At 37.3% G+C, this 21,591-nt stretch overlaps 1 protein-coding gene, 1 non-coding gene and 1 pseudogene across 2 annotated transcripts; 2 read left to right on the top strand and 1 right to left on the bottom strand.

The window, feature by feature from the left end:
• The first annotated feature begins 5,786 nt into the window (after positions 1-5,786).
• Positions 5,787-6,524, top strand: LOC146903354 (uncharacterized). Its single transcript, XM_085737233.1, has one exon. The coding sequence runs from the start codon at positions 5,787-5,789 to the stop codon at positions 6,522-6,524; it is 738 nt and encodes a 245-aa protein (XP_085593359.1).
• A 4,116-nt stretch (positions 6,525-10,640) lies between these two features.
• On the top strand, positions 10,641-21,239 carry LOC146903352 (uncharacterized; annotated as a pseudogene).
• Positions 14,553-14,659, bottom strand: LOC146903353 (small nucleolar RNA R71). The gene has a single exon (XR_015024312.1). It is a non-coding gene; the product is annotated as a small nucleolar RNA R71 (small nucleolar RNA).
• Positions 21,240-21,591: the final 352 nt, after the last annotated feature.

Genomic DNA, 21,591 nt, shown 5'->3' with positions numbered 1-21,591 from the left:
GGACTATTAGTACTCATTCATCATTTTTGGATATTGACTTTGAGACTTTCGATATTGTTTTTTGAGATGGTTCTGAGGCTCACTTTTCAAATTCATTGTTTGAGGGCATTAGAGATTCATAAAACAAGATATTCGGATTCTATACAATTCTTGAGCACATTGTTGAATGCTGCTCTTAGTTGTTGTTTGTTGATTGAATATGATTTAGATGCTTGCTTCTGGCTTTCTTCATTAGTAGTTTTGTGGATGCACAATTGTGCTAGTTTTTGGCAGATTGTCTTTACCACTCGGCTCCCTTCCTTTATGAGCTCTACATGGCACTTTCATGCCATTGGTTTTGTATTTGGTGAGGTTTATGTTTTTGGCTCAGTTTTGGATTGTTGGAAGATTCTTGGATTGATTACTTTTCCTCGGTTTCTTTGTCCGGGATCGTTATTTGGAGTGCTTCATTATTGGAAGCATTGGTTTTGGCCTATGGTTTGAATGCATCAACATGGTTTTGTTTTCTATGATTTGAAGACACATCACATGGCTATGCATCTCTATTGGCTTGCTTTTGGTTTTTCTTGTCTCGGCTTGGCATAGGAGGGCATCACTTTTATCTTTGGAAGCTTGGTCTTGTTGCTTCATGGTACTTTTGGTGTGAAGTTTGTTCAACATATGACCTCCTTCCATTGTTGACTATGGCTCTTCCTTGCATTTGGTTTTTCTTGTCTCGGCTCGGCATTGGAAGGGCATCACTTTTATCTTTGGAACCTTGGTCTTGTATATGACCTCCTTCCATTGTAGACTATGGCTCTTCCTTGCACTTCTTTTTGGATATCATCATTGTTTTTTGGATATCCTTGTATTTCTTGTCTTGTGCTTCTATCTTAAGTGATTGAACACTCTTGATGGTTAAGCGTTGTGCCTTAATTGGCTTTGTTGATATTGGCTTCTACCGGTGCTCCTTCCTTCAATTGGTTCAACCTTGAGTTGTGGTTGCTTCTTGTTGGATGAACACTTGTTTGATATTTTTCTTAGCCGATGTATTTCCGGCATCTTTCCTTGTATTTTCTCGTTTCAAGTTGGATGTGTTTTTGAACGCCTTCCAACTTGAGGGGGACTATTAGAGATACATAGTTTAGTTACAAGGAGTACTAGTCCTATTAGTATATATAGGTGTAACCTCCCCATAAGTGGGTTAACTTTCTCACATTGTAATTTTCATTTTCCATCAATAGAAAGAATTTCATAAGCTTTTCTCTCCTTCATCAATGGATGCCATGTTTCATAACAGCTAGTGTGGCCACATATACAACTAGTCCTCAATTTTTATACAATTGCAAGGCGTATTCATGATATTATTGTTAATGAAATGAGTTCTGTTTGCTTGCCTCAAAAAAAAAAAGAAATCACTAAACTAGTTTATTTTAAAGCCTTTGTGTAGTTCAAAATTTTGAGGCTTAAACTCTAACTTGAACCACTTGACCCTTGAGCCGGCCCAGATGATCATTTATCTCTGAGCATTAAAATAATTCTGAATGATCCACATTGTATCACACAGAACTCAAAAGTACAAGTAATTAGAAAAACATCATTTTCTGGATTATATGTTTGAATAATACTAGCATAAATTGTGATTAGAACCATATAGAGGTCAGTAGTCACTTGATCCACCTGGGTCAATCAGCGGGAAACTTTAAGACAAGTTGAATAGACAAGCAATTAACGAAGTATACTTTCTTGAATTCCAATTATGTAAATTCACTTTAGGAAACTGAGTGTTGACAATATTTAAGTTGTTCTTTTGGACTGTTTAAGCCAAACTCATCAATGGAATAATTGGAAGCAAACAACTACAACTTTTGGAGGTCATAGAGTGGTTGCACTTCGTATTTATCATAAGATAAACGCCTAGGCAAAGCTTATGGAAATTGATTGTGTGGAGAGAGTACTAGAAGCGAAAATGTATTCAATAGACAATGCTAAAAAAAAAATCCGTGCATTCGAAATTTCCCTTGCTGTTTCAATACTCAAAAGTTATCCACATTGAAGATGTTCATTGAACCTAAACGTAGAGAAGTTTGTTTTGCTAAAAGTCTGCTTCATTTTGTTAGAATCCTTGGATCATTATTTTCTTCATGTGTGTGTACTCCTGATCTTATCTTCTGGTAATCAGGTGTGCATAAGTCTTTATGGGCAGGGCAAAGAAATAATATTTTCAAGTAAGCTAGTGATTATCATGCTTTCTCTTTAGTTTGTATTTTTATATCACTATTATAAGATTTTTGTATAACAACATAGGATATTCACCGAGCATGTGTTTGGAAAATTGCATTTTCAGATGAAGATGAGCGAAAACATAGAAGCTATAAACTTTAGCTTATCAAAACTAATACGATTAGACATTAGAAAGCGAGAATATTTACTCAGATGTGAATCCAAACATACTATAAATCATAAACTTTTTCACTCGTGACCATGAGTACTGAATGCATACAATCAATTGCAGACATTGCTGGCTTTTGTTTTTCTAACAGAAAATTTGTTTTGGAGGTAGCAATATTTTGTGGCATAGTAATTTCAAGTTTATGTTGAGCTGTTCACAGATAAATCAATAGTACACATTGGTAGGAAAAATACCGTTTTTGTTGCATTGCGATGATTATAGGTCAAGGCCTGTCCATATTTTTCAATATTCTGAGACATAAAACAAGTTTTAGCAAATGAACTTTTTTATCCGGATATGAGGATTTTGTGATAGTCACATTATATATTTTTTTCTTTTTTTCTTGCTTTTTTGTTTTTGTCCTTAAACAACGTCGTTAGTGGATTTTGATTCTCTCCATGAAAATTCTCTCAAGCTTTCTCAAGTTGAATCTCAACCATCAAATATAAGAGAGAAAGTGAAATGTAATTATAAAGAAAAGTGGTTGTTGTATTTTTTTTATGGTGGGGATTGAAAATGGAGAAAACTTGAGAGAATTTTCAATTGAGAGAATCTAAATCCGTCGTTAAGGCACTTGTTAGTAGGGGTGTTCGCGGTGCGGTTTGGTTCGGTTTTGAGAAAAAAAGTCATCCAAACCGCGAGATAAAAAAGCATGCGGTTTGGTTTGGTTCGGTTGATTTTTAAAAAGTCATCCAAACCAAACCAAACCAATGCGGTTTGGATTGGTTCGGTTTGTGCGGTTTATCGCGAGATAAAAAAATATTACATTAACTCTAATATTGCCAACTTGTTACAAAATAAACATAGGACATTTTATTTTGATGTTTATATAATAAAATATTAGGTAAAACTTATATCAAAATAGGTAAAATTAAGAAGAAACATAAGCATGAAACAAATTATTGGGAAGTAAAGAAAACAAATTCATCACTGGAAATGAATTGAAAGAGATGGAAAGGAATTATAATCGAACCTGATGGTGCGACGATGGAAAAATCGAATCAAAAGAGATTATTCTTGAGCTATGTAATTGGGCTAGTACATATTTAAGTAATATTCATTATTCTTGCGGTTTGATTTGGTTTGGTTCGGTTGCTGAGATGCAAACCGCAAACCGAACCGAACAGCGCGGTTCAGTGCAAAAGTCATCCGAATTCATCCGAATCAAGTGCGGTTTTTTGCGGTTTTGGTTTGGATTGGTTTGGTTTGCGGTTTTTCTATTGGGTTGGTTCGGTTTTGAACACCCCTACTTGTTAGCGGACCCTTATTTAAATTACAATTTTTCATTTTCTAATTGATCTTTTTTGATAATATGTCATTGATAAAACCTTAAAATATCATTAGTTTAATAATTTTACTATTTGATATTTATTTTTTATTAATTTATTTATAACTTTAAATTAAAAATTAAAATTAAAATTGTTAAATCTGAAGGTTGAATAGATTTTTAGAGGAATGATATTTTTAGAGGAATAATTTTACTCTTTTTGAAGGGAACGTTGTTTTAACATCTTTGTTGAGGCAAAATCCCTAAGTAATTTTAAAGATAATAAACCAATATGATTAAAGAATTAATGGACTTTGATTATTTCCTTGGTATTTAACTTGTGCTCTTGAGTGTTTTACTAAGACAGGAACAAGGTTTAAATCATACCAAGAAACAAGAAATCAAAGGACATTTGAATACAAGATCTAACACTGAGATCAGAAAGTTAGATCAGAATGTTGCTCAGAGATCAGAATGTTCGCACATGAGATCAGAAGGTTGCTTCTATACAAGCCCAGAATCTCAAGAACATGGATCAAGGTCATGCAAGGCACATGTGACATAAATAAATGTCAAGAGAAGTACTTCTGCATGGATCAATCAAGCAATAAAGGCATATACAAGGATTATGTCAAAAAGGATACTTTATGTTCATTTAAGACTATGAACATTAAAGTCCTAGGAATATTCCACAAGAGGAATATCATCCTAGATGTTATATTTACTACTCTTCATTGTGTTTCACTATTAAGATTTGATTACATCAAATGGTAGTCTTATCATCCTAAGTGAAACAAATGGAACATTCTGATGATCAGAATGTTCAGCTCAGCACATGCTTACCTCATGAACAGTACAGTAGGTAAAAAGCAAAAAGCCAAAGCAAATCAAATCTGTCTTGCTCAATGAGAGACAGACACGCATGAGAGTTGGTACAGTACAAGGACCACACAATCTCTCAAAGCATGTGTATGAAGATGCAGAATCCCACTATATCCTCCTGCACCAAGTTCCAAGGCAGATCTGGGAACTGAACTTTCTGAAGTATGAAGAAAAGTCCATACTTTGGTTAGTGCCCAGAAATTCATATGAAAAGCATATGACACGCCCAGAACTTCATATGTTCATTCATACATGATGAACCCAGATGAAGAACATGATGAACCCAGATGAAGATCATCATGAACGCAACAACATTCTGAAGTTCATCAGAGATCAGAATGTTTTCCCAGAATTTCAAGTAAAAGCTTGTGGGACCCAGGACACATGGTATAACACCATTGGACACCCCACAACGGCTATTTGAGCCCAAGGACTCTATAAATACAGTTCAAAGGCTCAGCATTACTTGCACCATTGCAAAGCATACAAGAAAACAACTTTGATTTTGTTTGAAGGTCTTGCAAACTGAAATTGATTAATCTCTAAGGCTTTCATTACTTAGTGCAAATCAATACTCCTTGTTATCTCTAAGATAACTCCTTTCTCTTCTTCCTCCTCTGTTTGATTCACAAACATTCAACTTCCATACAAATTGTAACTAAGTCTCATCTAGCTTTAGGGGTACTAAAGTGTTAGTTTGAGCAAAGGTTGTAAAAGTCTAAGTGGGTAACTTAGCAAGAAGGTGCAAGCCTGCTGAGGCTTAGAGAATACAGGATTGTAATTGTTCAGGTGAACAAAGATTGTAAGGTGCAGGACTTGAGAGGTTATCTCAAGCATCATAGTGGAAACTCTCACAAGATTGTGAGGAGAGGACTAGCCCACATTGGGTGAACCTCTATAAATCTCTGTGTGTTCTTTCTTTCTTCCTTATACTCTTTAATTTCAGTATACACAACACACACCAACACATTTACTTTATTAATCAGTTTCTGTGTATGAACTTCAGAACGTTCTGAGTTCAGAAAGTTAACTTAACCATTCCAAGTAAACTACTTGAGAATAACTTTTAAGTTTCAGGATAATTTTTAAAGGGTCACAATTCAAACCCCCTTTTTTGTGACTATTTTATCTACTTCAATTGGCATCAGAGCCCGGTTCTAAGGGTTTGAACACTTTAACAAGTGTTAGAGAAAAGATTCAGGAAGCATGTCTAAAGTCAAGTACATAGCTGAAGGAGGATCATCAAACAGACCACCACTTTTTGATGGCTCAAACTATTACTTCTGGAAAGGCAAAATGGAACTCTTCCTCAGATCTCAAGACAATGATATGTGGCAGGTCATCACAGATGGAGACTTTGTTCCAACAACCAAAGAAGGAGCTGTCAAAGAAAAGAATTCATGGTCAACAGATGAAAAGGCTCAGGTATTGTTAAACTCTAAAGCTAGACTCTTTTTATCATGTGCACTAACCATGGAAGAAAGTGAAAGAGTTGATGAATGTAAGAATGCTAAAGAAGTATGGGATACTCTGAAAATACATCATGAGGGTACATCTTATGTCAAAGAAACTAGAATTGACATTGGTGTCAGAAAGTTTGAAGTCTTTGAAATGAGTGAAAATGAAACCATTGATGAGATGTATGCTAGATTTACTACAATAGTAAATGAAATGAGATCTCTTGGAAAGGCATATTCCACTCATGATAGAATCAGAAAAATATTAAGATGTCTTCCAAGTGTGTGGAGACCTATGGTCACTGCAATCACTCAGGCCAAAGATTTAAAATCTATGAACCTGGAAGATCTCATTGGATCACTGAGAGCTCATGAAGTTGTACTTCAAGGAGACAAACCAGTGAAGAAGGTTAAAACACTTGCTTTAAAAGCATCTCAGCAAACCCATCAGTTGTTGATGATGAGGTACAAGAACCACAAGAATTAGATGAAGTTCATGAAGAAGAAGCTGAAGATGAACTTGCACTAATCTCCAAAAGAATTCAAAGAATGATGTTGAGAAGAAATCAGATCAGAAAGAAGTTTCCAAACACCAACAATAGCACCAGAACTGAAGCTGACAAAAGCCAAGTCACTTGTTATGGCTGCAACAAAACTGGACACTACGAAAATGAATGTCCTGACATCAAGAAGGTGCAAAGGAAACCTCCCTTCAAGAAGAAGGCAATGATCACTTGGGATGACTTAGAAGAGTCAAAACCTCAAGAAGATGAAGAAGCCAACATGGGATTGATGGCTCAGTCAGATGATGAAGAAGAGGTACTGCCTCAGGGTGCAAGAACAAAGCCATGGTACTTGGATAGTGGCTGTTCTAGGCACATGACAGGTGACAGGAACTGTTTTCTGACCTTTGAAAAGAAGGATGGAGGACTGGTGACATTTGGAAATAATGACAAGGGTAAGATCAGAGGTAAAGGTACTATAGGTAAACCTAACTCTGCTAAGATAGAAAATGTTCAGTATGTAGAAGGTTTAAAACACAATCTACTTAGCATAAGTCAATTGTGTGATAGTGGATTTGAAGTGATCTTTAAACCTAACATATGTGAAATAAGACAAACCTCCTCTAACAAACTGTTTTTCTCTGGATCAAGAAGAAAGAACTTGTATGTTTTAGAACTAAATGATATGCCTGCAGAATCCTGTTTTATGTCTCTTGAAAAGGACAAATGGATTTGGCACAAAAGGGCTGGTCATATAAGCATGAAAACCATTGCTAAACTTTTTCAACTTGATCTAGTTAGAGGTTTGCCTAAAATCAGCTTTGACAAGGACAAGACCTGTGAAGCATGTGTTAAAGGTAAACAAGTGAAAAGTAGTTTTAAAACCATTGAGTTTATTTCAACTCAGAAACCTTTAGAACTTCTTCACATTGATCTCTTTGGTCCAGTTCAAACTGCTAGTCTAACAGGCAAAAGATATGGGTTTGTTATTGTTGATGATTTTTCCAGATTTATATGGGTGTTGTTTTTAAAACACAAAGATGAATCTTTTGAAGCATTTCAACACTTTTGTAAAAGAGTTCAAAATGAAAAAGGTTCTAATATCATTACAGTAAGGAGTGATCATGGAGGAGAATTTGAAAATGCATCTTTCAAAACATTCTTTGATGAAAATGGTATTAAACATAATTTTTCTTGTGCAAGAACTCCACAACAAAATGGAGTTGTTGAAAGAAAAAATAGGACTTTGCAAGAAATGGCTAGAACAATGTTAAATGAATCAAATGTTGAAGATTATTTTTGGGCAGAAGCCATTAACACATCTTGCTACATTTTGAATAGAGTTTCAATAAGAAAAGTTCTTAATAAAACTCCATATGAACTCTGGAAAAACATTAAACCTAGCATATCTTATTTTCACATATTTGGCTGTTATTGCTACATTCTGAACAATAAAGAAAAATTGGGTAAGTTTGATCCTAAATCAGATAAAGCTATCTTTTTAGGATACTCTACAACTTCTAAAGGTTATAGAGTGTACAATCTAAAAACCCAGACAGTTGAAATTAGTATGCATGTCATATTTGATGAGTATGATGAACATTCTCAACCAAAAGAAAGTGAAGACACAGAAGTGCCAACACTTCAGAATGTTCCCAGTCAGAACACTGACACTCCAGTTGAGAAAGAAGATGATCAGAATGTTCAGGATCAAACCTTCCAAAGTCCACCAAGAAGTTGGAGAATGGTAGGAGATCATCCTGTAGATCAAATCATTGGAAGCACAACTGATGGTGTAAGAACCAGATTGTCCTTTCAAGATACCAACATGGCAATGATCTCTCAAATGGAACCCAAGTCAATCAATGAAGCTATTATTGATGATTCCTGGATTGAGGCCATGAAGGAGGAACTTTCTCAGTTTGAAAGGAACAAAGTTTGGAACCTGGTTCCAAATAATCAAGAGAAAACCATCATTGGAACAAGATGGGTTATCAGAAACAAGCTTGATGAAAATGGTAAGGTTGTCAGAAACAAAGCAAGGTTAGTTGCTCAAGGTTACAACCAACAAGAAGGTATTGACTATGATGAGACCTTTGCACCAGTGGCAAGGTTAGAAGCCATCAGAATTCTTCTTGCATATGCTGCACATAAAAGCATTAAACTTTTTCAAATGGATGTTAAAAGTGAATTTTTAAATGGTTTTCTAAATGAGGAAGTTTATGTAAGTCAACCTCCTGGTTTCATAAGTAAAGAAAAACCAGATCATGTTTTCAAACTCACTAAAGCACTCTATGGTCTTAAACAAGCTCCTAGAGCTTGGTATGACAGACTTAGCACATTTTTAATTGAAAATGGCTTTTCAAGAGGAAAAATTGATACCACACTTTTTAGAAAAACACATGATTCTGATTTACTTATTGTTCAAGTTTATGTGGATGATATTATTTTTGGTGCCACCAAAATGAAAATGTGTGAAGAATTTTCCAACCTTATGCAAAGTGAATTTGAGATGAGCATGATGGGTGAACTTGGTTTCTTCCTTGGTTTACAAATCAAACAACATCCAAATGGAATTTTCATAAGTCAAAAAAAATATGTCAAAGACATTCTTAAGAAATATAAAATGAATGAGGCAAAAATCATGGTCACCCCTATGCATCCATCTTCAAGTTTAGATAAGGATGAGAGTGGAAAATCTATTTCTGAAAAAGAATATAGAGGCATGATAGGCTCATTATTATATTTGACTGCTAGCAGACCTGACATAATGTTTGCAGTAGGTTTATGTGCTAGATTTCAAACTTGTGCAAAAGAATCCCATTTAACTACAGTTAAAAGGATTTTTAGATATCTAGTAGGTACTACTGATCTTGGCCTTTGGTATAGAAAAGGTTCTAGTTTTGATCTTGTAGCATATTGTGATGCTGACTATGCTGGAGACAAAGTTGAGAGGAAAAGTACAAGTGGCTCATGTCAATTCTTGGGACAAGCATTGATTGGATGGTCTTGCAGAAAGCAAAACACCATTGCTCTTTCCACAACTGAAGCTGAGTATGTATCTGCAGCTAGTTGTTGCTCTCAAATTTTATGGGTAAGAAATCAGTTGGAAGACTACTCATTAAGGTACACAAGTGTTCCTATTTTCTGTGATAATACAAGTGCAATTAATCTTTCTAAGAATCCTATTCAGCATTCTAGGTCTAAACATATTGAAATAAAGCATCATTTCATTAGAGACCATGTTCAGAAAAAGAATATTGCATTAAGCTTTGTTGATACTGAAAATCAACTAGCTGACATTTTCACAAAACCCCTTGTTGAGGATAGATTCAATTTTCTTAAAGAAAAATTGTCAATCATAAAAAATCCCAATAAAGATTGATTACAGATCACTAAGGGCCTTAGACTAAACCCCTTGATGTCATCTGATGCAAATCAGATAGATCTATCACAATCAGAACATTCATCAGAATGTTCCTGAGTTCAGAATATTCCTGAGTTCAGAATGTTCATCAGGTCAGAATGTTCATATGATCAGAATGTTCATCCTAACATTCATTCAATCAAAACATTCACAAGTTTGTTCATCTGAGTTTCATTCTTTCAGGATGTCCACAAAACTCAGTTATGTTCAAAACTTGATTTCTGGGTCAACTATCTCATGCGTGAGATTTTGTGTTGACTTTCTCCAAAAATCCTTCTATAATCTCAAGCATTTAATGTTTGGTTATAAGAAGATGAGTTTAAGGTTTAACCACCATGTAAAACCTGAACTATCAAATCAACCAATCCCTTCCATCTCCCACAAACGGCTACTTTTCTCTCTCTCTCTCTCTTTCTCTCTCTCTCTCTCTCTCTCTCTCTCTCTCTCTCTCTCTCTCTCTCTCTTCTGACCGTTACTTTTCTGCAGTTTCCTCTTTCCCAATGCAAAACTGCCATCATTTCCTTTCTCTCTTTCTTTCCCTTCTGCACGTTTGGTCTATATAATCAGTAACCACTTCTGATTATTCTACAACCATTTCAATCCAAAACTTCTTTCTTCTCACTCTCAAAAATTTTCAAACCCTCTGTTTCTCTCTCTCTCTCTTACGAAGAACATGGCAAGAACCAAAACCACTTCAAAACTCTCTGATAATGAAGTTCCACAAGTGGAACGTTCTCAATCACCACCACTAAACGCTGCTGCTGGTCAATCCTTTGATCAACATCCTCTAAGTGAAACCCCTGTTCACACTGTTCTTCCAGATGTGATCTATCCTGCTTTTGATCTACCAAAATCCTCAAAATCAAAAGCCTCTAAGAAACCCATCACCAAACCCAGACCCATTCCTACTAGAAGATCAACTAGGATGAGAAAATCTTCAAAGGAACCTAAGGTCTCACATGTGAATCTCGCCTCTGACGAAGAGAAGAAGACAGATTCAAGTGATGATGAAAGAGAAGAAGATTCTGAAGAGGATCCAGAAGAAGAAATGGAAGTTCCTGAAAAGGAAGATGAAGAAAAATTGGAAGAGGACTCTGAGCAAACTCTCTCTGAAATAGTGAAATCCATGAGAGTACACTCAAAGAAAGGTAAGAAAGTTGTCACTCCCTCTCCATCAAAAGGAAGTTCATCATCTCAGAAAGATGATGATGAGAATGATGAGGAAGAGTCTGAAGAAAAGATTCCTGAAGAGAAAATTTCTCCTAAGAAGCATGGCAAAGGAAAAGACATTGCCAGAGTTGCTGCTGTTCTGAAGGCTCAGAGAGCAGAGAAGATTGCCCTCAGACCAATGAGCAGAACTAAGTGTTTTGAGTTTGATAGCTTAAAGACAAAAGGTTGGGATCTGAAGAAATTCACAGATCCACAAGGCTGGACTAACTTTGTGTCTCTACAAGAGCACACCTATGAAGGTTTGGTTAGAGAGTTCTACACTAACTTGATTGTGAAGCAGAACAAAAAGGAAAATGAGAACTTTCTCATCTCTTCTGTAAAAGGAGTACAGATCACTATCACTCAAGACTTTCTCTCTGAAGCCTTGAAAATCCCAAATGAAGGTAATAAGTTGTTTTCTTGTTCATGGTACAATGATCTTAGGGTTAACCGTAATCAACTTATAGTCAAATACACCAAAGACAGCCACACCTTTAACTCCACAAATCTAGAAGATGTTCCAAAAATTCTTCATAATATGGTCAGACACACTCTAGTCCCTAAATGTGGCTCTTTTGATGTTGTTTCTGATATGGATCTATGCATCCTCTACCACCTCATAACCAAAACCAAATTGAACCTCTGCTTTCTCATCATTCAACACATGATTGACTCATGTTTGGCAATGAAACAAACTGTGGCTGGATTGCCCTATGCAATGCACCTTACTCCTATATTTCAGAAGGCAAAAGTGCCACTTGAGGGTGAACCATGCAAGCTTGACTTCATGAAGTTCACATCAAAGACTTTAGGTCAACTACGCATCACCACCTCAAATATGCCTTCCTTCACAACCTCAGGCACTTCTGGATCTTCTAAGAGGACTTCTAATCAGAATGTTCAGAAAACCAGGAAGAAAAGAAAGGTAGAAGAGATCAGAGATGAATCTCCTAAGAATGCAGAAGTCAGACCTCCCTCTCCACCAGCTTTGGAATTGTTTTCTCAAGTCTCTCAACTTGCCAAGGAGATTGTTCAAGAAGGAAGCTCTCAGTTCAAGGCCTTGATTGGTGAATCAATGACTGAAGATGATGCTTAGAAGGATGATAATGCATCTCTTCAAAGGGAAGCTGAGAATGTTAAGCAAGCAACTGAGACTCATGAAGGTATATCTCAGATGGCTGGTAAGGAAAACTCTGTTGATCCAAATCAAAGAGTTGAAGAAAATACTGAGAAGATAGCTCAGAATGTTGATGAAGATACTCAGGAAGTGGCTGAGATCTTAGTTTCAAACATGTCAATTGAGGAAGATGTTCAAGTTGAACAAATGGAGTTCTCAACTGGGTTTGACCTCAACATTGAAGATATCAACACTGACTTCAACAATGAAGTATTTCAAGATGGTCAGGGAACCACTCAACATGTTCAGGAACCAGCTGCAGTTCAGAATGTTGAAGTATCTAAAGATCAGAATGTTGAAATTCCTGCTAAAGACATTCCAGTCAGTCAGAATGTTCAAGTCTCTGCTGGTCTCAATGCCTCTAATGAACCTCTTTTTGCTCAAGGTAGCTGATGAGTCATAGATAGTATAATTTATTGCCTTATTTAGTTTAGTTTTATTTTAGATTTGATTTAGTTTTATTGCATTTTATTTTATATTAGAATATTTTACTTCAAATTATGTTTTATTTTATTTTAGGAATAAATATATGGTGGAAGGTGTCTTGGAGCAAAAGAAAGAGGACTGGAGCAAATACAGCGCAAGAATACGAAGATACGGGACAAAAATATGTTCCCACCAAGTCAGAAGCTTGGCACGGCCAGTGCCAACATGTGGCACGGCCGTGCCACCTCCAGGAGTCTCTTTTGCTGCTTTTTCTTCGGGCCCAAGTTACCCTGTTGCAGCTTTACTGTTTTACCCTTTTAGTTGCTTAGTTTCTAAGTCGATTGTAAAGCTATAAATAGAGTAGCTCTCCACCATAAACAATCATCTTTTACTTTGTTATTTCAATTGCTATTTCAATAAAGTCTTTATTTCGTTTTACTTTCTTCTTTTGCAATTTACTTTTATCGCATTCTCTCTTCTTCCCCCATGTCTACGATGAACATGAGTGAGTAGACTTCTTTGTCTTGGGATCGTTGGATAAGTCTAATGACGTAATCCGGATCAAGCCAAGTCTTAAACCCTAATTAATTGTTACCCTAATTCCTAATCTAAATTCACCATTTTAACATGAATTAATTATTATCAAACTGTGGAAGCGAACGCGGAGGGTTTGATAATGGTTAATTCATCATCACAGATATCAATTCATAAAGCGAACGCGGAGCTTTGATATCCGAACAAGTGAATTTAGACAAAGTTTGCGAAACATGAGAATAGTCTAGCAAATCTTGGGACACATAAAGTTTCGATCTTCAAGGGTCCTAAAAGCAATCACCCATGAGAATAGGTGTGGTTGTTGGAGGGATACACTCACTGACTTCGAGAGGAGCTGTGATATGCTAAAGAGAAACTTGTCCTTAGTAATTAGGATTAACGTTTAATTATAAGTTTAAGGCTTGCTTGTGAAAAGATTCGTTATTACGATGAACCAATGATCCCAAGGCTTTTTAATATTATTGTTATTTACCTTCAAAAACTGCACTCTCCCACTCCTTATTTCTTTCTCTTTTAATCAATTTCTAAAAGCTAATTGGATTGACCAACTCCCTAGCGGAACGATAACTCTACTTACTACTATTACTTCGATAGGCCGTGCACTTGCGGTTTGGCCCTATCAAGTTTTTGGCGCCGTTGCCGGGGAGTTAACTAATTTAATTAGCTTTTTTTTAGCGATTAGAATTCTCTCTTCTTTCTCTTTTCTTTTTATTTTTAACTTTTAATTTTTCTGTTATCGTTAACTTCTTGGGTTCTCAACCTTGTATGCGAAGAACTAGAAATCAAGCGGTATTCATACCCGAGATCGAAAGGTTCTTACATAGAAGGAGGAGAGCAGCACAAAATAACACCGCCATGGCCAATCGCACTCTCAAAGAGTATGCAACGCCGTCTACGGCTGAGCCACAAGCTGTTATTGTGTACCCAACGATTGAGGATGACAATTTTGAAATTAAGCCTGCCCTACTTAACTTGGTGCAGCAAAACCAATTCTCGGGATCCACCACTGAGGATCCCAATCTTCACATCTCTGTTTTCCTACGAATTAGTGGAACCATGAAGGAGAACCAAGAGGCCGTAAGACTTCATCTCTTTCCCTTTTCCTTAAGGGATAGAGCTAGCGCTTGGTTCCATTCCCTCGAAGTCGGTTCCATTACTTCATGGGATCAGATGAGGCAAGCATTCCTTGCCCGTTTCTTTCCACCATCTAAAACCGCTAAACTTAGAGACCAAATCACGCGGTTCAACCAAAAAGATGGGGAATCTCTCTATGAGGCGTGGGAGCGTTTCAAAGAAATGCTAAGACTTTGTCCCCACCATGGCCTAGAGAAGTGGCTTATAGTCCACACTTTTTATAATGGCTTGTCTTATACCACTAAGATGTCTGTTGATGCAGCTGCAGGTGGAGCACTTATGAACAAGAATTACACGGAGGCGTATGCCTTGATCGAAGACATGGCTCAAAATCACTACAAGTGGACCGACGAGAGAGCCATCACTAGTTCTTCACCCTCCAAAAAGGAGGCAGGTATACACGAAGTCTCTAACTATGACCACCTTGCTTCTAAAATTGATACACTAACTGAAAAACTTGAAAAACTCAACGTTAGTGCTATCAATTCTGCTTCTACTCTTTCTTGTGAAATATGTGGTATAACTGGTCATGCTGGTGTTGATTGCCAACTAGGTAGTGCTATTAACGGTGTTGAGCAAATGAATTATGCTCAATACAACCAAGGGATGAGACAAAATCAAAATTTTTATAAAAACTAAAATCCCTATGGACAAGTAGCACCACCCGGTTATGCAAACAACCAAAGATTCACTCAAAAATCCAATTTGGAAATTTTGTTGGAAAATTCTATTGCCAACCAAAACAAACAACTTCAAGAACTTAAAAACCAAACTGGATTTCTGAATGATTCTCTTTCCAAGCTCAATACCAAGGTTGATTCTATTGCTACTCACTCTAAAATGCTTGAAACTCAAATCGCTCAAATAGCCCAACAAGTGGCTACCTCTTCCCAAACACCGGGAGTCTTTCCTGGTCAAACCGAAGCCAATCCCAAAGCCCAAGTTAATGTCATATCTTTTAGGGGTAGTAAGTTAGGTGAAACTTTTGCTAAGGTTAAAAACATTGGGAAAGAGAATGTCAAGCCCTTAGGTGATAAAGTTGTGATAGAAGAAGCAAAACCACTTGAAGAAAACAAAACTCCATCCCCCTTAAATCCTGAAAAGCTTAAACTGGAGGGTAAGTTTGGAAAATTTGTTAACATACTTAGGAAGATTTGCATTAAACTCCCCTTTGCTGAAGCTTTGTCTAGGATGCCTCTATATGCCAAGTTTTTAAAAGGAAATTTTTTCAAAGAAAAGGGCTATAGAGCATAATGAGACAATAGCCTTGGCTAAGGAAACTAGTGCAATCATCCAAGAAGCACCCCCTAAGCTTAGAGATCCAGGTAGCTTTGCCATACCATGTGAAATTGGGAATGAAACCATAAACAAAGCTTTATGTGACTTAGGAGCTAGTGTTAGTTTGCTGCCTTTGTCTCTTCTTAAAAGGATAGGGATAGGAGAATTGAAACCTACCGAGATGGAATTGAAAATTGCTGATCGTTCTACCATGAAACTTGTAGGATTTGTCGAGGACATACCTGTTAAGATAGAAGGGATATACATCCCAACTGATTTTGTAGTCGTTGACATTGAAGAGGACGATGACGTCCCCATAATCCTAGGTAGACCTTTCCGTGCAACTGCAGGAGCTCTCATTGATGTTAAACTTGGTAGGATAGTCTTTCAAGTGAGTGATAAGATGGTAGGATTTGAGTTGGAAAACGTTATGAAAGGTCCCGCGCTTTACTCTTGTTGCATGCTTAACGATCATGTTGTGAAAGAACGTTTTATAGCGTCATCTACACAATATGATATCTTTGATCCATTCTAAGGACTCTTTCTAACCGTCAAGCTAATGACATTAAAAGAGCGCTTCGTGGGAGGCAACCCACGCATTTAATTGCTTTTGTTTTGTTTTTCTTTGTTTTAAGTTCTTTTGTAGGTAATTGTCCAAGTTTGATTTGAAGAAAATCAAGAAATTGAAAAAATTTTGAAGCCCTGTGACCAGAGAGGTGGCACGGCCCGTGCTAAGTATGGCACGGCCGTGCCAGGTATTTGAAGAAAAAAATGGCCAAAGCAACAGAAAGATGGCACGGCACGTGCCAATAGGTGGCACGGCCGTGCCCGTGTTCTAGCCACTATAAACCTAACTTTTCTTCTTCTTCCCCATTCATTCTCAAACCACAAACCTCTCTCTACCTTCAAACTTCTCTCTAAACCTCCATAACCTTCAAAACTTCAAACCCTCATATCTCCCTCAATTCTTAACCAAATCACTCCATTCTTTCACCAATCAACCACAAACCTCACCCAAAACAAAGACCACCAATCAAAAACATCTTTCATCCATTCAAACCCATAATTCACCAAAACCCTAATCTTTCAAAACCTAACCCAAACGCCACAAAACCTTCACCAAACTACACATCCAAACCAACAAACCTTCCTCAAACATCAACCCCAACCCTAAACCAATCCTTTCCACCAAAAATCCTCCCCAACCCTAAACCTTCAAAACCAATTCCAACAAGGGTCAATGGCTTCAAGAAGAAGTGGTAAAGAACCAGCAAGCTCTCAAGGAGGACCTCCCCCAAAGAAGCAAGCTCAAATGAAAAATCATGGGATCCAGTTCAAAAATAACAAGCAAAGGGACAGGTATAAAAATCTCATCTCTAAACACTTGCATCCTTCTCGTTATCCTGATCCCAACACATTAGATGTGCTAGAGCTGTTTGATGATGTTTCTAGGTTGATAGGAAAGTTAGGTTGGACTGATTTGCTGAAACCTATGCGGGGTTATGAAAATTTCACTTATGAATTCTTGAGCTCAATAGATTTTACCAAAGATAAGTTGGATTATGATAACCCTAACCATAGAGTTGTTTTCCGGTTAATGAATATTGATTATGACATGTCACTTCAGCACTTTTGTGAAGCCTTAGGTTTTGCAAATGAAGGATATATTCATGATCATTGGGATCCTAGTCTAAAACCAACTAACTATGACCCATCTGCCTTTTGGAAACAAATCACCGGTCTTAACAAATACGTCCCTAGGGCGAACAAAGCTAGCAATATTCACAACCCCGTACTTAGGTACCTTCAGAGGGTAATGGCTTGCACTATTTGGGGTAGAACCGAGCTAGGAAACACTAGAACCGATGAATTGTTCATGCTATGGGCAATGCTCCACAACCACCCCGTCAATACATGTTTTTATTTGATTGATCACCTAGACTTTGTCGGTACTAGACCGGCCGGTAGAGGAGACATAGTGGTGGGTGGCATCATTACATATATAGCTAGGTGTTTTGGAGTGGGTGAAGATGAGGGGATCAAACCAATTGAGGGAAACAATAGGCTTAACATAGAGACCCTTATTGCTATGAATTTCATCAAACACCGTCCACCCCTCCATTACCAACTCAAGCTAAATGTGCCAATCATGTTTTTATTGCCTAACCCATCTCGGACTACCACCGAGGTGGAAGAAAATTGGTTGTATGTTAATGATGTGCAGGTTCTTGGTGAGCAAGATGATGATGAGGGAGAAGGTGCTAACTTGCACCATGATGAAGGAGAAGGTGCTAACTTGCACCATGAAGAGGGGCACCATGGCCATGAAACCGGTGAGCTTCATGAAAATCAAAGATGGACATGGATTCACAATGAAATCGAGAGGATGAGCACCGAGCAACAAAGGCAAGGTGTTGAGATCTCCGGCCTTCGCAATGAAGTTCAAAGGGGCAACCGTGTCAATGATGAAAATAATGAGATGCTCCGTCGGATGATGCAACACCTCCAACTTCAAGGTCCTCCTTACGGACCTCAATAAACAAATGTGAGCTTTCCTCTTCCTCTATTCTCTTCTTCTTCTTCCTATCTCTCTCATTCTTCTACTTATCTTCTTCTTTCTTCTCCTTCTATTTCTTCTTCTTCTTCTTTTAATTTCTTCTTCTTTTGAATCATTGAGGACAATGCTTCCCCTAAGTGTGGGGGGGGGGGGCCTAATAAAGTGTCTAGAGTCGTAGTGTTCCCAAACTCCCTTGAACTTTATTCTTTTGTTTTGTTTTTATAGCAAGAGGCATGACTAAGTAGCTTGTTTTTAATGTAAATATGGCATGAAAATTTTTGTTTTGTCTCTTCTCTAAAGGTTGTTTCTTGTACATAAAAGTAGTTTCTTGTGTTTCTTATGTTCTTGCTATGCCCATATCCTGTTTTAAATGTGAAAATTCTCCAATGAGAAAAGCACCCGGTTGCAATCCTTGAGTAAATGTATGAATAGGTATTTTAAGGAACACGTTCTATCTTTAGTGTTAACTTAGACCCTTTAAAGTCTTAAGAGTAAAAGTAGTATAAGTTTGTGTGGGAAAATTAATCAAATTGTTCTTAATTGTTATATTCTTATTAATTTGTTAATGTTAAATGGGGCGGGAGAATGGCACCAACATGTGGGGGAAAGGACAATCCCTAACTTCCTAATTGTGGTGGTGACTCCCTAATTTGAACCTAAAGTGAAACAAATTCATCAATGCTAGGGGGAAAGGACAATTACATCCAAAAAGACTTCCTATGCGGAGATGAAACAAACAATAATTTTGCAGCACTACTTAGGGTGATTTTGAATCTAGGGGGAAAGGACAATCACATCCGAGAAGACTCCCTACGAGGATAGATAGCCCCTAAGCATCTGCAGCCCCTTGTGCTTAATTGTTAATTCTAATTTAATTTTAACTCAAATTCCCATCACTCTTATATGAAATGAAGAAAGGACTTTTCTCGGTTACTTTAGCACTAAGGATAGAACCTATTCCTCATAATATCTGTCTTATACAGGAGCAAGAAAAGGGTTGGACTGCACACACACACTCACTTGAGACTTGATGTTGGGTAGAATAGGTTCATGAGAAGTATTTGAAATTGTAATTAGTGTACTTGGAACAAAACCTTTCTTTGAGACTTATGTTCTTAATATTGCCATAAATCAATCTTTGTTGCTGCTATGTTTGCTGCCTTTTGCTTGAGGACAAGCAAAGATTCAAGTGTGGGGGAGTTTGATGAGTCATAGATAGTATAATTTATTGCCTTATTTAGTTTAGTTTTATTTTAGATTTGATTTAGTTTTATTGCATTTTATTTTATATTAGAATATTTTACTTCAAATTATGTTTTATTTTATTTTAGGAATAAATATATGGTGGAAGGTGTCTTGGAGCAAAAGAAAGAGGACTGGAGCAAATACAACGCAAGAATACGAAGATACGGGACAAAAATATGTTCCCACCAAGTCAGAAGCTTGGCACGGCCAGTGCCAACATGTGGCACGGCCGTGCCACCTCCAGGAGTCTCTTTTGCTGCTTTTTCTTCGGGCCCAAGTTACCCTGTTGCAGCTTTACTGTTTTACCCTTTTAGTTGCTTAGTTTCTAAGTCGATTGTAAAGCTATAAATAGAGTAGCTCTCCACCATAAACAATCATCTTTTACTTTGTTATTTCAATTGCTATTTCAATAAAGTCTTTATTTCGTTTTACTTTCTTCTTTTGCAATTTACTTTTATCGCATTCTCTCTTCTTCCCCCATGTCTACGATGAACATGAGTGAGTAGACTTCTTTGTCTTGGGATCGTTGGATAAGTCTAATGACATAATCCGGATCAAGCCAAGTCTTAAACCCTAATTAATTGTTACCCTAATTCCTAATCTAAATTCACCGTTTTAACATGAATTAATTATTATCAAACTGTGGAAGCGAACGCGAAGGGTTTGATAATGGTTAATTCATCATCACAGATATCAATTCATAAAGCGAACGCGGAGCTTTGATATCCGAACAAGTGAATTTAGACAAGGTTTGCGAAACATGAGAATAGTCTAGCAAATCTTGGGACACATAAAGTTTCGATCTTCAAGGGTCCCAAAGGCAATCACCCATGAGAATAGGTGTGGTTGTTGGAGGGATACACTCACTGACTTCGAGAGGAGCTGTGATATGCTAAAGAGAAACTTGTCCTTATTAATTAGGATTAACGTTTAATTATAAGTTTAAGGCTTGCTTGTGAAAAGATTCGTTATTACGATGAACCAATGATCCCAAGGCTTTTTAATATTATTGTTATTTACCTTCAAAAACTGCACTCTCCCACTCCTTATTTCTTTCTCTTCTAATCAATTTCTAAAAGCTAATTGGATTGACCAACTCCCTAGCGGAACGATAACTCTACTTACTACTATTACTTCGATAGGCCGTGCACTTGCGGTTTGGCCCTATCAGTAGCCAGCTGTCAGCAGATCCAACGCCTTTGGCCTCAGGATCTTTGCCCTCAGTGGAGGTACAACTCATGGCTCAACCAGATCAAAATGTTAACATTTCCTCATCCACCATGGGATTTGTTGCTGGTACAAGCAACTTTTTGGTTTCTAATCTTCCTACTCCAAACACCATCCCTTCATACACTCCACCTCCACCTCCAATGAAAACCACCACCACAAGTAAGCTTCCCAACATGGCTGCTCTGTTTGACGCCCTCAATACCTTTGTATCTGCCAACAGAGAGAAGGCTGAAGCTTCTGATGCTGTTCCACCTGCTGCACCTGCCAAGCCTTCAAGGGCTGAGAAGCTGGCCTCAAGGGCACTCAGGGTCTCCACCAAGACACACAAAATTGTTTGTGCCTTGGCTGATTGGACTGTTAAAGTCCATGCTCCTGGATTAGCCATTCCTGGACCAACTTTTGCTGACCAATCCATCTTTGATGCAGAACCATCCTCTGATTCTGGGGATTCTACTCCCTGAATCTTTCTGTGTTATCCTCCCTATCCTTTTTGCAGTTGGCTAAAGGGGGAGAAGCTTTAGGATTTAAGTCTTAAGTCTTTCTTAGTTTTAGGCCCTAAGTAGGTCTAGTGATCAATAGTTATTGGAGTTTAGAAACTTCACTTTTTGCTTGATCACATACTTTGAATTTCTTTTTTTTTTTGAACCATATAATTCATGTAATTGTACTTCATGCTTTACATTAATGAATGATATTGAATTTGGTTCAAATCTGCATATTTTTTATTTTATGCAATGAATTATGAAATTGAGGGGGAGCTTTTTAAAGTTCTTAAAAACTCTACATAATGGATTATAAAAATGAGGGGGAGCA

This window comes from Medicago sativa, chromosome 8 (assembly GCF_051527215.1).
Source record: "Medicago sativa cultivar Bolivia chromosome 8, Bolivia_mono, whole genome shotgun sequence".
In the NCBI taxonomy this organism is placed as follows: domain Eukaryota; kingdom Viridiplantae; phylum Streptophyta; class Magnoliopsida; order Fabales; family Fabaceae; genus Medicago; species Medicago sativa.
This window is presented reverse-complemented; position numbering and strand designations above follow the sequence as displayed.

Coding starts and splice junctions, on each gene's coding strand:
- LOC146903354 (XM_085737233.1), top strand. CDS start 5,787: ATGTCTAAAGTCAAGTACATAGCTGAAGGAGGATCATCAAACAGACCA.